At 39.5% G+C, this 17,282-nt stretch overlaps 1 protein-coding gene across 1 annotated transcript in view; it reads left to right on the top strand.

Annotated features, from left to right (window-relative positions):
* The window catches only part of DDX60 (DExD/H-box helicase 60), a 46,269-nt gene continuing 28,987 nt past the window's right edge, over positions 1-17,282 (top strand). Inside the window, exons 1-11 of the mRNA XM_031613846.2 lie at positions 1-91; positions 6,412-6,563; positions 6,975-7,095; positions 8,524-8,914; positions 9,039-9,105; positions 12,126-12,303; positions 12,887-13,228; positions 13,617-13,724; positions 14,770-14,931; positions 15,505-15,663; positions 16,168-16,309. Of these exons, the coding sequence (XP_031469706.2) occupies positions 8,560-8,914; positions 9,039-9,105; positions 12,126-12,303; positions 12,887-13,228; positions 13,617-13,724; positions 14,770-14,931; positions 15,505-15,663; positions 16,168-16,309 (1,513 nt within the window). The 5' untranslated portion in view covers positions 1-91; positions 6,412-6,563; positions 6,975-7,095; positions 8,524-8,559. The remainder of the gene's footprint in view (positions 92-6,411; positions 6,564-6,974; positions 7,096-8,523; positions 8,915-9,038; positions 9,106-12,125; positions 12,304-12,886; positions 13,229-13,616; positions 13,725-14,769; positions 14,932-15,504; positions 15,664-16,167; positions 16,310-17,282) is intronic.

Genomic DNA, 17,282 nt, shown 5'->3' with positions numbered 1-17,282 from the left:
GAGAGGAGGAATGGCAGCAGGTCTCAGCCTGGCGTTGCAGGTAGCCCCCATCCTGACCTACCTTGGTTCCCCTGGTCCCTCTCTGTAACAGGTATGAAGGACTGAAACCAGAGGGAGTGGTGAGTGATGATGATGTGGGAGCACTGCTGCCAAGCTTGCCCAAGGTGAGGTGGTCAGCTCCACGTTTGAAGACTGCCTCCTTCAAGAAAGAAAGGGGGGTGATAGTTATAGGCAACTCTCTTTTGAGAGGAACAGAGGGTCTGATATGTCAGCCTGATCCTACCCATAGGGAGGTGTGCTGCCTTCCTGTGGCCCGGGTCAGGGATATTTCTAGAAAACTCCCCTGCCTTATCTGCCCCTCTGATTATTACCCAGCTGGTGGCCGGTCATGAGTGGTGTTCCCCAGGGGTCAGTGCTGGGGCCTGTCCTCTTCAATATCTTTACTGATGACCTGGATGAGGGCATCGAGTGCACCCTCAGTAAATTCGCAGATGGCACCAAATTGGCTGGAAGTGTGGATCTGCCTGGGGGTAGCGAGGCCATACAGAGGGATCTGGACAGGCTGGAGAGCTGGGCTAAAGCCAATGGGATGAGGTTCAACAAGACCAAATGCCGGGTTCCTGCACTTTGGCTACAACAACCCCAGGTGACGCTCCAGGCTTCGGGCAGAGTGGCTGGAGGACTGCGTAGAGGAAATGGACCTGGGGGTATTGATTGATGCTCAGCTGAACGTGAGCCAACAGTGTGGCCAAGAAGGCCAATGGCATCCTGGCTTGCATCAGAAACAGTGTTGCCAGCAGGAGCAGAGGTGATTGTTTCCCTGTACTCAGCACTAGTGAGGCTGCACCTTGAGTAATGTGTCCAGTTTTGGCCCTCTCACTGCAAAAAAGACATTGAGGCCCTGGAACGTGTTCAGAGGAGGGCAACAAAGCTGGTGAGAGGTCTGGAGCACAAGTCTTATGAGGAGCGGCTGAGGGAGCTGTTTAGTCTGGAGAAGAGGAGGTTCAGGGGAGACCTCATTGCACTCTGCAATTTCCTGAAGGGAGGTTGTGATGAGGAGGACTTTGGCCTCTTCTCCCAGGCAACAAATGACCTGCAAGAATGTCTAGTTCAACTGCCCTCCCATTACCACTGCAATCATAAGCCTCTAAACCAAATCTCGTAGCTCTTCATCCAGATGCCTCTTGAACACTGCCAGGGATAGTGACTCCACCTCCCTGGGCAGCCATTCCAGTGCCTGACCACTCTTTGAGAGAAAAAGTTCTTCCTTATTTCTAACCTAAACCTCCACTGGTACAACTTGCGGCCATTTCCTCAGGTCCTGTTTGTTGCAATGAGGTCTCCCTGCTTATCCAGATCCCTCTGCAGGGCCTCCCTACCCTCAGGCAGATCAACACCACCTTTCAACTTGGTGTCATCTGCAAACTCACTGAGAGTACACTCAATCCCCTCATCTAGGTCATCAGTAAAGATATTAAACAAGATGGGCCCCAGTACCAACCCCTGGGGGACATCACTTGTAACGGGTCACCAGTTGGAATTAACTCCATTAACCACTACCCGTTGGGCGCGGCCCTCTAGCCAGTTCCCTACCCAAAGAAAAGTATACCTGTTCAGGTCACAGGCAGCCAGTTTCCCCAGAAGAATACTGTGAGAGACCGTGTCAAAGGCTTTGCTGAAGTCTGGGTGGATTACATCAACAGCCTTTCCCTCATCTACCAGTCTGGTCACCCAGCCATAGAAGGAGATGAGGTTGATCAGCATGGCCTGCCTTTCATGAACCCGTGCTGGCTGGACCTGATCCCCTAGACTCCACATACATGCCGTGTGATCTCATCCAAGATGATCTGCTCCATAACTTTTCCTGGTAATGAGGTCAGGCTGACAGGCTTTTAGTTCCCCGGATCCTCCTTATGGCCCATATGGTTTATTAGCTGCAAAAAGAGATTATTATTAATGGGGGGGAAGTCTTATGGTAGCCTTTACTAATATGAAACAAACACACCTCAGCTTTTTAAAAATCTTCAACTAATGCTGGAAAAATGCCATTGTCAACTCCATCACTCAAAGCTAGAGTGCTTGCTCTGTTGCCCTCAAACCAAATTTATGTAAATGTTTATCCTGCCACGTTAGCTGATAAAGATAATTGCAATATTGGGAAAGTAGTACAAAGAGCAGATGTAGATTAGAATGGTTATTTATACACTATTTCATGGTCTGCTTATTTTCCAGTGTGATGTTAGTCTCTCAATTAATTCACATGTTCTCTCCACTGTTATCTCAGAACTGGCTAGTTCTTTGACCTTAGAGCACAGTTCCTTATAAAAATAACATTAAATACATTAAATGTGCAAATGAAATGTACAGAAGTACGTTGATATAAATCCATATGTTAAGTGATGTAACTGCACAATTTGACAAATTGATGTTTCATAATGGCTAAATATTCCATTATATATTAATCTCTAGTCAATTTCCATAGTCCCTTTCCCACCTGACAGGCATTTGCATATAAAATTAATTTTCATACTTGATTATCCTGTGACTTTTTTGCTGTATTACTCTTTACACTAAATAGGAATGTTTATTTGAGGAAGTGTAGCAAACCCCTTCAGCTACTATTCTTGATGTATTCACATTACTAACTAATAGCATTTAGGAAATGCATTTTTTTTTTTTCACAGAATGTTAAGCAAATTCAGGTATCATTGAATGTAATAGAAATCTTAACATTAAAGCACATTTACTCAGTTTGAGTATTTTCACCTGAATCATGTTTTTTGTAGATTAAGATATAGTGGATAGAGATTGTGTGGCATTTATTGGAAAGATGGCTTTGTTGGGAATAGCAAAAAATAATTACTTTGAACTAAAAGTCAATAAATAACTTCAAGGATATAATTTTACTAAATACTTAATCTGATTTTGATACTGTAGTTCAAGCTTAAATTTATTCATATAATAAGTATGTTCCCGGCCAAGGACTGTGATTGTTTTATAAAACTGTGACTGACTAAATGTCTAAGTGTGGACAGTGACTCTCAGTCTTAAACCCTACAGTAGAAGGTGGCTCACAGGAGATGGGCAAGGGCAATGTGCCCACGAAGCTCACCAACTAGTGCAGGTGTGACTGACCACAGCTGTTGAAAAGCATCACACTCCCTCAACACAAACAGAACAGGAGGGTAGACTTTGTTCTAGGCAAACAGAGATCAACAGTTGAGTGGTTTAAATGTTTCTTCTCAAGTTCATGGGGGAAAAAAAAGTTTCCCCAAGTTAGCCAGATGAGAAATTGGGTAAGGGAGAAGGAGTAAATACGTGGCTCAGTCCAGCATAGAGTACAAAAACTAAACAAGAATAATAATTTTGAAAAGAAAAATGGCCTTGAGCTGGTTTCAACACAGATTACTTCTAACTAATGGAGGATACCTAACGTCATGACTATTCTACAGAGACTGGTAATGGGAATCATATTGGTATTATTGTTGCACTGTGTACTGCAATCACTACATTTTGCTAAACATACTTGTCCTGTCTTTTCGTAATAATTTTTGGATCAAAAATTTCTCCATTGAGGTATGCACTCATCTTTCCACTGTATGCAGTGAATTTAGAGCTAGATTGCCATTCGAGACAAAAACTATGCAGTAATTGAATATGTGCATTTATTATAAAGAGAGAGCTTAGCTTAGGTAGGTGGTTTGTGACAGCTTCAAGGAAATGTTGGAAAACATATTTGTATTCCTTGAGACAAAGTAACCACGTTTCTATTTATGAAGAGATTTAATGGACAATATATTGGATGGAATCCTATTGTTATAAGAAGTTTCACAGGGATTCTGCAAAGATGCAGCATATGCTGATTCTTTATATGCTTGCACCAGCAACAGGCATATTGTGACAAGTCAGTACTGTGGCATTTCTTATCAGCAAGAAGATTTGTGCTTCCTCACATGGAGTTAGATCTCTGGCATTCCTGCTTAACCTTGTTCTGGAGTTAGGTCTACCTGCTGCCAGCTCAAGTCATTTCTCTGTCTTGAATTGCTGAGCAGTGACATTTTGTAAGTTGTATCTAGGTTTTAATTTATTTTTTCTTTTAAGTGTAGCTGTAGCATGGCTTATGCTTGAATGAATTGCTGCTTCAGCTCATCTCATGCTTTATGTGGGAAATCTGTGAGACACTGGTAGGATAGCCTTGGCCATCTGTGAGTTGCTCACTCTGCTGCTTCGCATTCCCCCTTCTCAACAGGATATGAGAGAAAATTGGATGAAAAAGACAGAGACTACTTACCAGTTAGCGTTACAGACAAAACAGACTTGACTTTAAGAAAAAATGACTTAACTTATTGGCAATTAAGAGATGTCAAACGAAAAAACACGAAAGAAGATCCTTAATATAATAGAAATCTTTCTCAAAGATTAGAGATTGTCTGCACACTTTTATCAGTTGACCCACAATTTCAACAATTGCTATTTGGTTTTTCAAATTCTCCATCCTGCTTTTTTGAGCATGTTTCCTCACCTGTTATTTTATTTAATACATCTTTCCTTACAAAAGAATATACCCTCCCCCCAACCTCCTTTTACCCAGGTCAACTTCACTCCTTTACCACTGACTCCTTAAGTGGTATACAGGAGATGGCAAGTGGTTACAGTCAGGACATAACAGAAAATGACATTTCCTTTGTCATTTCTTCCTCCTCACACTTTTTCCCCTTCTTCAGTGTGGGCCCTTTCCATAGGCTGCAGTCTTTTAGGATAAACTTTTGTAGCCTGACCACAGTTCTTTTAGGGCGCATCCACTTCCTCCAGCATAGCATCTGCTTTTTTTATTCTTGTTGTTGTTGGTTTTGTGTAGAGTTTTTAACCCTTTCTTAAATGTATTTTTGCAGAGATGGCAGCAGCTTCCTAGAAAAGTAATGTTCAGTCTGCCTTTTCGTAGGTTGATCTTTTGGCAGATCTAAAATGCACTTTTTTCAGCCAAAACACATAATCCAGAGGAATCACAGAATGGCCAGGGTTGGAAGGGACCTCAAGGATCATGAATCTCCAATCCTCTTGCCACATGCAGGGCCACCAACCTCCTCATTTAATGCTAGACCAGTCTGCCCAGGGAGTTCAAACCTGTTGAAAAATAATTTCCCATTTAATCTGGGAAAAGGAAATAGTTTTCATTATTTACTAAATCCTTACCTGTAAAAGCAAGAAACAAACAAACAAAAAACACAACCCAAAAAAGAACCAACATGCTGAGGAAGGGGAGCAAGAGGTCATCTTTGTCAGCTAAGCAGCACAACTATGGAGCACAACTGGAACACTGTGCTACAGTATTCTAAAAGATATCTTTCTGTTGAGCTGCTGCAATCTTTGGACTAGTGTCAAAGGAAAAGAGGGGTGTGGGAAAGGCGTCTATCCTGCTTATGAGGTAAGTGCTATTTGTCCTCCAGGTAGATTGCTCCAATGTTCCCTGGATCCATAAGGAGACAAACTATGCGTGTGTAACCCTAGAGGATTTTCTTTGCTCTATCTTGTACAAGTATCTGATCTGAAGACAGTCTAGGCTTTTTGCCTCTCACCTGGACATTCTGATAAACTCTAATTTCCTAAATAATATATCTTGAACGATGTTTAGGTACCCAAGTTCCCTCATGAATTGAGGCTTCACCATTTTAAGCATGGGGTTATGGATCCACTGCTGTTCCTGCTAAAGGAGTTGTTGGAAATGCAAAAACATGTAAAAGAGATCTGTTCGTTTATTTTATATGGAATTTCTTATAGGCTGGTAGAAGTAGATTGCAGTAACTAAAGAGGCAGAAATAGGAATTACCATGTTCTGCACTGTGTATTGCAATGTACCATAGCAATATTCTTAAGTAAGGCAGTAATGGATTTTCACAGAATCACAGAATGGCCAGGGTTGAAAGAGACCTCAAGGATCATGAATCTCCAACCCCCTGCCACATGCAGGGCCACCAGCCTCCTCATTTAATACCAGCCCAGGCTGCCCAGAGCCCCATCCAACCTGGCCTTGAACACCTCCAGGGATGGGGCATCCACAGCCTCTCTGGGCAGCTGTTCCCGCACCTCACCACTCGCTCTGTAAAGAACTTTCCCCTGACATCCAACCAAAACCTTCCCTCCCTCAACTTAAAACCATTTCCACTTGTCCTGCTGTTATTTACTCTTTCAAAGAGTTGATTCCCCTCCTGTTTGTAGGCTCCCTTTAGGTACTGAAAGGCTGCAATGCCCGCAGCCTTCTTTTCTCCAGGCTGAACAAGCCCAGCTCCCTCAGCCTGTCCTCATAGGGGAGGTGTCCAGCCCCCTGATCATCTTCTTTTGGACCTGTATCTGAAGCAACCAAGATCTGAAAAGTGCAAACTAACTTAAAGAAATTCTAATGATACTTCACAGTGCTGTATTCAGTGACCCAGCCTTCAAGCACCTAAGAAATGAAACATGAAACTGACACTGGGAATAGAAACCAAAAGCAGATGGAGTAGGCGATAACAACTCTTTAAAAGCAGCTGGTGGCTGGCGGTGCAGTGAGCGCTGAGTGGCAGCAGGTACAGTCCTGGCTGGGGCTTTGTTGTTGGAGGCTGTGGATGGGGTTGCATTTAGGGTTGGGGATAAGGTTACAGGGTTGAGGTTTGGCTTATAGTTAGTTTGGGGGCTTAGAATGGTGCTGGGGCTAGGATTGGAGTTTAATTTTGGGGCAGGGAGTGAGAGCTTGAGCTGGTGCTGAGTTTGCTTTGGAGTGTGGTTGGAATTGGATTTAGGTCTGGATGGAATTTTTCAACAGCATGCTCAGGAGCACCATGGAGGTGGTAGAGGCAGGGTCTGAGCCAGCTGGTTTTGTCTGCCCACACCATGGCACTTCAGATGTAATCATGTGCACTATAGAAAAATGCTAGCGTAGTGAAATGTTGTCATCTTTTTCTTTTCTCTCTCTCTTGTTTTTTGTTTTTTTTTGAAAGGAAATATGACAGTCCATACATGTTTTCAAAGAAAGCAGAACCATATCTATATATAAACATTGGACTTTACATTTTCAGATATAGAAAGGAAACTCATGAAGTAATGACTGACAATTTCTAGGTAAGTAACTATTTCAGCTATCAAAAATATGATTATTCTGAGAACAGTGTTGTCAGGCCTTTGATATGGCCTTTTCATTTTAAATAAGAAAACGATGAAAAGTATCAGGCTTACAGCTACCTTGACAAAGAGTATGTATGCAGATGCACAAAAGGGGGCTGTGTAGCTGTATGTATATGAACGGCTTACATTTAATGAAAATTGGTGTTGAAGTTCAAAATTAAGTTGCATTAAGCACATCACTATAATTTAGCACAGTGCTAATGTTAGTTTAGAAGTAGATACCACTAAAATGGAGAAAAAATGTATTTGATTGTTTCTTACATTTATATACATGTATATACATGTATATACACATATATACTAACAGATAGCATATGTTAGTATATATATATACGCTAATATATAACATATACATATGTTAGTATACATGTGTGTTCATATTTACATGTGTATGTATACTTGTATACACACACATTCATGTATATGCATATGTATGCACATATATACATACACATACACATGAATATATTTGTTTTCTAGGAATTTAAACTAAAACAAGGTAGAAATCAAGAAGAGAATTTCAGCTTAATTTTGCTCTGAGTTCATGAGAAAAATGGAGTTGTGATTTAATTTTTCACGAATCATTTACAAAAAAACTCAGAGACTAGAAATGAAATCAAAGGATGAAATAGTTTTTTAATGGTTTCAGGAAAGTGAATGACAAATATACTTAATGCCTATAAATAATGCATTGTTGAGTATCACAACAAAAATTACTGCATGAGGCTATTAACTGGATGGAAACTAGAGAAAGAAAAGTTTGAAAGAACAAAACTGATGTGGCAGGGTGTATGCAAAGTTATCTCAAGCTGCTCTTTGTTCTGTTGTTCTTTAGCTCAGAGGAACAGAATACCATGACCTTGTAATGGAGAGTTATCCTAACTTGTATAGTTGTATGCTTATGTGAGATTTGATAATCTTATCACTGGAAAAAAGAAGAAAAAAAGTTAAAAGAAATGGGTTTGATAACAAACCATGATCGATACATCATGCAATGGAAATGTTGTTGGTCTACTTGAGAGTGGAGTAGCAAGTGCCATAGCTGTACATGGCATCCTTAAAGTCAATATAGCAATTTAGGATTCACCTCCACCAAGGATCCTCATATGGAAAGCTAAAAACAAATACGTAATCATCTTGCTCTTCTTTGGCAGACTTCAGCAGTGACAAAAGCTGATATTTTCCATATCCATTATAAAAATATTTATTAATTTTAAAACAAAAACACGTCTCATAGGGATGATCATAAAATGCTTTCTGATTTTTCTTCAGATGTTCTTCCAATCTGATTGTGAAGTAGATAACTTAGTAGTACAAGCCACAGAGTTTACCATATTTCCTGAACGTTCTCTCTTGATTCTTTAGAATTTTCTTTTGTGGATACTAGAATCAAGATCTGTGATGGATTCTGCAGAAGATAATTTCAAGAAGGCTGCTCATGATTATTCAAATGAGAGTGCTGATAGTGATGATAATGATAGCGAGTGTGTGTATAGTGAGAAAATAAACTTCACTGCAACTGAGGAAGACAAAGAGAGTGAGAGTACGAGTGACGAGGATGCAACCGATCACAATGAAGAAGCAGCTATTGTTCAGATGCTTAAAGAAAAGGAAGACAGAGAAAAAGAAACTGAAGACCCGGATCATGGTGAAATTTATTGTATCTTGACCACTGATGAAGTGCTACAGCATGAATCACAAAATGAAGGCAAGGATTTCAGAGTTCTCCAGAATAAATTGGATTCCCAAAACCCTGGTAAGGAGCTGCTGCCATTTTAAACTCGGATCTGATTTTTTTCTTGCTATGTCCTACCTTTTGTCTCTTTTGCAATTAATTGGTGGGTTATGGTTCTATCAATAACCATATCTGTTTCTTTTAGAAATAAAACATCATGAAATTCTGATGAAACTGAAGCAAAACATTTGGCCATCTTTATCAAAATCATTGTAAGTACAGTGGAGTTCACTGAAAGAAATAGAGTTAAATGTAATAGAAAAAGTTTCTTTGAACTTTTTAGACATCATGGTGTATTATTCCCTAGTGTTATTGTCACCTAAGTTTGTGAAAAACCTGGAGATCTAGGGCATGTTTAGGAATTAATACTTCTCCCAGCAACATGAAGGAAGATCCTTAATATAACAGAAATCTTTCTCAAAGATTAGAGATTGTCTGCATGCTTTGTGAGCTGACCCATAATTTCAACTATTGGTATTTTTTCAAATTCTCCATCCTGCTTTTTTGAGCATGTTTCATCATCTGTTGTTTTATTTAATACATTTTTCTTTACAAATTCTTCTGTATCATATATATCTGCTGTGCCTCTTATGCATTTATACTCATGCATGATCTCTTGCATCTCCAGATTCCTTTCCCTGTTCAATGCTGAAAAGAATTAAGTGTAGCACAGTCCATATAAACAGTGAAATGCCTTCTCTGCTTCTGGAGCTGACATGTCAACGAGATTTGTATTAATTAAAGGCAGACCATTTAAATGCATGAGACATTTACATAGTTTTGTTCTTGCTCATTCTATCTGGTATCAGTCAGGGTCTACATCCATAGCCTTTTGATCCTGGTCAAAAAGACAAGCTGTATCTTAGGTGTGGATAAGAGGCAGTATGTATCAGGCAATTTAAACAACCTTGAAGAAAATAAGCACAATCTTACCATTAGAGTATGGCTGCTCCCATAATATGTAGTAGCATTTAATCTTACATATTACACTGTATATTACAGTAATACATAATAGACAAATATAGAAAAGGAGAACCTTTACTGGAAGGATTTGCTTGTTCATCTGGACCTGTGAAAGTTCTTTTGCCTATTTGGTCTGTCCCAGGGTAAAACAAAACAAAACAACAAAAAATGTAATATCCCTGGCATTTCACACGTACAGAGAGAACAGGAGAATGCAGTCAATTCTAGGGTGTATTCAAAACTACTGAGATAGTGCCTATTTGCACTACCATTGTCACAGTGAAGAGGATTTGTCCGGCTTGAGACTTATTAAGACAAATGTTATCAAATGTTAGCAATACGATGACCATCTTTATCCCACATCTCCCCCTTTTCTATTAATAGAAAAAGAAGTGTGGTTCAGAAACAATTCTAGAAGTAGCAAACCGAAATTAACGCACTGAACAAACGATGGGCTCTTTAGAATACAAACAATAGTCTATTGTTAATAGACTAATTGTTAACCAATTCCAGACGATTCCAGTTCTTATGATTTCTTGGTGAGGCAGCTTGACAAAGTGTGACTTGATGGTGAGTGTCCAAACCGCTGCTGGAAGTGCAGTGATCACGTTACAGCCGGTGCTGAGATTTTGACCAAAGTGCTTGTAAATTGGGGGGCCCTCTGCTGTCCACTGATTTAGAAAATTAAGAACGTAACATGCTTTAGCTATTCTTTCCTCATGGGTCATACCCGCACTCCCCCTTTTTTGTTTATTAGCAAACTGTTGCCACACTATAAAATAAAAGCACTAATTATATTAATAAAATAATCATTATAACTCAATCAAAGCCCCAACTAATGTTGCACTAAACATAAGAGTTATATAGAAGGTCAGGACTTTTTGAGTTGATATCTACACACTCACACAGGCATTTCTTTTAGACAATTCCGTAAGTGGGAAATGAAAACTTTCCAAGCTAATGTATTATTACTTACTGACCCCTGAGAGACGGCAAACCACTGAAAGGAGAGAGAAGAAACAGAATTACAGAATCGCCAGGGTTGGAAGGGACCTCAAGGATCATGAATCTCCAACCCCCCTGCCACATGCAGGGCCACAAACGCCGATGTGGATGCGATAGGCAGTGCCAGCAGGGCGTCCCCTACTTCAAAGTGATTTTTTCCTTTCTTACCCATCGCAGATTCTCTCCTGCTTTTATTCTTCTCAGGGTCTGCAGGGTTTTTTTCCCACTTGTGCTCCACATCTGCATGGCCAGTGCATGGTACAGAGCCCAGGTGGAACACCTGCTCGCAAAACAGAACAAACCACTAAATTAGATCTCTCTACAAAACAGAATACAGAATTTTTTTACAGCTATAGTCTTATCCTGGGTCCTTCCAGGTCCTGAATTATTCTTGATGTAGCATAGAGTAAGAGGCACCCGTATCAGAAAATAAACCTCTTTACCCTGCTTCCAGGTAAAGAGCTGCTTTCAGTTCAGTGGGAGTGAAACTCTCCCTGAGCCCTTCCAGGCTCTCCTTTACGTCTTCCCTGAGGGAATCTCTGGGTCCTCAGGCCCTGTTCTAGTGCAGAAACAGTAAGAGCTGCTATTGTTCTTCCCAATTTCCTTACTTCTCTGCTATCTCTGTTTCCCAATAATTTTTTTCCAGATCCCTCACCTCTCTGCTCAGTAAAGACATCCCTGTTACACCTTGCTCAACTTTGCCTTCCTCAGCCTGTGTTTTTTCCAAACCCATTTCACAAAGGGCTTTTACTGTAGGTACTCAGACTTTTATACCCACGCATCACAACAGTTTTCCTGCTGAACCAAGTCTGGTATCATGGAAGGGCTAGGTGCCTTGTGGATGCTTACTTCTGCCTCAATTTGTTAGTGAGCTTTACCACTCACTAGCAATACAACGACCATCTTTATCCCGCACTGGGTGATATTTCTTTACAGAAGCAAACTTCTGTAGAAGCAAATGTGGGCAAGAGGTGCTGCATAAGTTGCAGAAGCTTCAGATACTACAAAAGAATTTAGAGTTGTAGAGGAGAGAGTTGCTTACACGATCAATAACTGAAAGGAACTCAAGCTCCTTGGAACTAGGCTTTGATCCAAGAAAAAATGGTTTTCCATGCATTTATTTCATGCATTTAATTAAATAATTAATAATTAATGAAAATCTTTATTTTAAAAGTTATTATTAAGACAGTTTCTTCCATCCTGTAACCACAACTTGGGGTAACATCATATGCATTCATATACATACTATTTCCTTTTCTTTCAGGTTTGTCAGTCTGTTAAAAGACTTTGTTGAGTCTGAATTCTTTGTGATAGACGGGGATTCCTTACTTCTTGTGTTCTTAAATGAGGAAGTACAACATCTAACACTATTTTACCTAATTGAATGCTTTCTGCATGACTTCACTCAAAAAGGAGCAAAATACATTATTGTTTTCTTCAAGGTAATTTATGAGTCACATTATTTGTTTGTTGTTTATACCACTACAGTCTTTCAAAAGCAACTGTGATTATAATCAGTTTCAGGAAACATGAGTGTGTCAACAAATAAAAAGATAAGTGACATTCACCAGGAATAACATCAAGTTTTTTTTTTTCCATCTCTTGCTTTTATATGGAATTTGTTTTGATTTTTTCAGCAATATTTTAGAAATTAGTATTATAACTCATACCATTTTTCGCTATGCAACCTACCATTAAATCCTCCAAGAATGGCTGGTATGCCTATACTCATTGCCTTGTAGATGATTTTCACCATGATTTTCTTGCATCTTGCAGAATTGGAAATCCATAAAGATTCATATGTCTGAAAATTGATTTTGATAGAATTTCCTAGACAAGACTAGAGCAAAATGACTAGCAATGTACAGAAGAACCTTAATGATGTGTCATACAAAAGAACATTATAACACTACAGAAACTGTAAATAAAATTCAAATATATGCTTGCATAGTATTTATATGATCAGAATTTGAATGTGATTTACTGGAATGTACTGAATAATTTCATTGTTTTTGTTTTCCACAGGATGTAGAACAGATGTACTTCCAGAATCCTCAGTTTCTTTTCTTACGTACTGCATTAATAGAACATCTGAAGCACAACACATGCATCACCATTCACACAGAATTTTCCAATTGTTTTTCACCACAATGGGAGATTTTTCTGAAGAAATCCTATCCTTATTTCATCATCATATCTGACATAGGACTGACCTCTCTCCAAACCAACTATCTGACTATTTTTATTGCTCATTCATTGTCAAAGAAAATCAATGTTGTACATGCTTTTGGACAAGAATATGACACTCTTAGAGTTTATGGATATCATCTTCAGAATATGTGGAAACACAGAATCTTTTTTCAAAAGGTAAATTACAAACAACTTCGTTGTTGGTTTGCAAATAAGGATGCTAGGTCTACCTAACAGATTTAATAAAATATCTCATTATACATATTATATTTTATATATTAAAATCATAATGCGCTGATACATGGCTCATCTAATTATCCTGAAAGTCTTAATAGGAATATATTGTGATTGGCACAAATTCTTAAGTCTTAATTAACTTTTAATATATCAGAGAAGACTAGTGTTTACTTGAGAATTGTAATGTTTAAAGGTTTTATTTAGAGCAAGTATTTCTTGGATGATGAGGTTTTATGTACCTATGAATGTCTTCTGTCAATGTGGCTGAAATCCCTGATGCATTGTATCAGCTGACTTTTGCACATGATTTGCCTTCTGCACTTCTTAGTATGAAAAAGATCTGCAGTGTGCCTGTGAAGACATAGTCAGGTACAAAGAACCGTCCTTGTACCTGTATGGACCTTTCAGGCTCAGCTTGAGAAGCATACAAAATGAGGTAATTTGACCTATTTCACCCTCTTTCTGGTGGTGGTGTTTTTGTTTTTTTTTCTTCCCCCCTCAGGTTGACTGCCTTGCTCCATTCCTTTAACTAAAATTCTCTCCTGTCTGAATGGGGAGCTCTCTTACTTATTCTGAAGTGATACCCTGAGGATGGGAAGGCTCTCTGTGCCCACTCTTCTTCACAGTGGCTTGATGTTGTCTCTTCTTTTATGGTTCACTAAAGTAGGATACTTCAGCTGGAGTTTGACTGGGAGGATCCTGCTTGTGGGGTGTTTCTGCTGTGGCAACTACTTTTGTCTTGTAGAAGATGGGAACTATCTCATTCTTTAAACTAATCTTAGAATATTTTAACTTAAAAAAAAAAAAAAAAAAACACATTTTTCTAGAATGATTATTGCTTTTAGTGCATAATATACCTTTGCTTTTCTCCTGACCATTTTATGACTCTGCTTCTGCTCCTGTTGAGAGCAACAGCAAGGCTTCCTTGAGCTTGAATGGGAATGGAATTGAGTTAAGCAAGCTGAATTTTCAGTTTAGAAAATAAGTGTTGTTGCTTGCAGGCATCTTAAAGTCAGTAAGAGGAACGCAGCTGCCTGCCTGCTGAGGCTATTTCATTTTATTGTAACTATTTTTTCCTGAGGCCAGATCCTGATACTCCAGGAGAAAGAAAGCACCAGGGCACAGGGAGGACAGGCAGCTGCTTTCTATATGCAGGAGGCTGCAGGAGATGCCCTAGAGGCCACAAGGTAGGGCCCTATAGCCAGGGCTTGTCCTCTGATCCCAGCTAGGAGCTGGGGCAGCTGCAGCCCTGTCTCTGCCTCTGGGGTCTGAAATGGCCATAGGTAAGGTTGGGGGAGACCTAGGGGCAGCAGGGAGTCCAGAGCCATTGATGTCCTCATGGAGATGACAAGAGGCTATTTTTACCAACAATTCTGCACACTTTTCCTCTGTAGTTTCCATATAGTTTTTCATGTAGTTTTTCATCTGTGATGGAACTCCGTAAAAGATGTCCACTTTGTTTTGGTAATTTGTGACTGCAGGTTTACCAGACCATCCTTCTGTTGAAAAAGCTGTGGCCTGAAGGATCTGACATTCGGCGTGTGATCTGTGTTCTTACTTGTGCAGTGGGATTAAAACTGTACAGTGACGTGCTGGAAAGTGCACATGCTTCCTTGGGAGCAAAACCAGAGCAATCAGAAAAAGTAAGAAGTTTCGAAATATCTTATCAGTGCTGTGACTGTAAACATGTTGCTAACAGGAGAGATGCCTTTTCCAGATGCCAGGAAGACACAGCCATCTGCTTCCTTCTGCTTGCAATGAGGAGGAGTATGGTTCAGACAACTAGTAGGGCCACAGCTTCTCCAAAGGAGCTTCATCTGTCTGTGGGTATTACTGTGCCCCATGCAACACTGGCTATTCCAGGGGAAAGTTATACCTTTAAGAGTGATTACTTCCATGGGATGTTTTACTGTAGAATGTTGTTGAGCTCATTGTTTACGTTATATCCGGTAGGCTTCACAGGAGAATATGCTTTTCCTCATATAAGCAAGGCATTTCAGGAGGAAGGTTTCCTTCTAGATCCAAAGAGTCATGTCATCACTTTTGTGACCATACTAGAAGCCTTGTTTATTAACAAAGAAGCAGTATATCTGTAGTATTGTGTGAGAGACATTTTCAGTGGACTAAAGGATACCTACATCAATATGGCTGAACTACTAGTGATAAGCACAGATGGATTATTGTGTTCAACTTTATTTTCCATCATCTCTTGACAGGAAAGAAGTAAACCACTATCTCCGGAAGAAGCCACTGACCTCTGTAGAATGCAGTGTCTTACAACAGTTTTTCTTCTTCATATGCCTCTTTCTCAGAGAGCTCAGATTAGGATCATGCAATCCCGCTGGACTAAACAAGTTTTACCCTTAATAAAAATGGTATGTACACAACTGTCTTACTTCTCCTGTCATCTGATGCATTTATAATTTTGGTTTTCAGTTTTCTTGGTAAGTTGTTTTAGTAGTCTGATAAAATCAGATTAATGTAACCACTAGAAAGAAATTTCATCTGGTTCAGGAGTCTTGTAAGCTACAAATCAGTGGGGCTAAGAGAGTGTTTGGGGTAATATCTCAGTTTAGTGACCAATGAATAGGCATCTGCAGTTGGCTAGTGCTAGTGTTAGAATACTGGACTAGATGGACCCTTAGCCTGTATGGGAAGTTTTATGGCCAACCTTTGCATTATTGTGAAAGAGAGTGTGAAGGCAGTTGTCTAGAACTGTGCTACTGAATTGCTCCCTGATTACAGAGAAGTAACATTAACAACATGTTGATTTGCGTGCCAGTAAAACCTGTAGTAATTAACTTTATTTCAGAGATGCTTAGATTCCTCCACATGAAATGGCATTCCACAATAGTTAACCGATGGCTCTATCTTAACAGCAACAGCTGTGTGCACATTTTGTTCTGAAACAGCTAAGTGATACGGATGATTGGAAACTGGATTTAACTTATCTGCCTGACTTAAATGATGATTCGCTGCTCAGAAATCTTGCACATTACTATGAGATTGAATACTCTGAAGGTATTTATCTTTGTTAAGCAGTTTTCTTTTGTCCATTTCTAACTTTATTAAGCCGCAGAATGTAAATGAAAATGCTTTTACAAGCATAGATCATAATTTTCTAATTATCTCTATGATAATGGATACATTTTATGGAACAATAGGGAAACATTTTTCATAGCCAAGTCTAAAAAATCACACGCAACTGTCTCAGTACAAGTCATTCAGAATGCCTTCCCCTGTTGTATCTTCAATGTACTTATTGAAAGGAAGCATAAGGGTTCTGGGTCACTGTTACTGGGTATTCTCCACTATTGTTCTAAAGCCAGTTTTGTATTCTGAAATTGTAGTGCACCATAGTCAGAATGGAGACTAGATTATATCCATACTGTCACAGTGATATCTGAAATATTTTTTATCTCGTGATGAGATTGGTTTGGACAAAATCTGATATTATCTTGTACATGGATGTATTTGGGAGCTGAAACTTTAAGAACATTATCATATGTTTTAAAAATAAAAAAAAAAGTTCAAAAAAACTGACAGAGCAAGAGGCTATGAAAAATGTTTTGTATCAAAGTTTCTGTCACAGTAATTCTGTTTACCTGACATCTTCTGTATCGTGTGCTGGCAGTCAGTTTGTCTGACAGTAAAAGAGAACTTTGTGTATCAAGTCATAAGATGTCCTGCATGAACCTCAATAAAGCAAAAGTAGAGGATTTTTTAAAGGAAACGTGAATTAGAAATATACGATTTCTACTAATTATTGAGCACTAAAAATAAAATTCTGAATTAAAGATCCTGCCCTGTATGAGGTGAAAAAAAGGTGTTTGGGAACTGTTGAGTCACGGCCTGAACCACTGATTGATCACCTGGGAGAGGACTGAGTCAGCCCTGGGAGCACAGGTGAAGGCAATTCAGCTGTGTGACCAGAAGGGGTGAAGCCGGGCTGCACCGCTCCCAGACCCCATTTAAGGGCTGACTGCCACTAGGA

Source organism: Phasianus colchicus, chromosome 4 (genome assembly GCF_987193195.1).
Source record: "Phasianus colchicus chromosome 4, bPhaCol1.hap1.1, whole genome shotgun sequence".
Taxonomy (NCBI): Eukaryota; Metazoa; Chordata; class Aves; order Galliformes; family Phasianidae; genus Phasianus; species Phasianus colchicus.
This window is presented reverse-complemented; position numbering and strand designations above follow the sequence as displayed.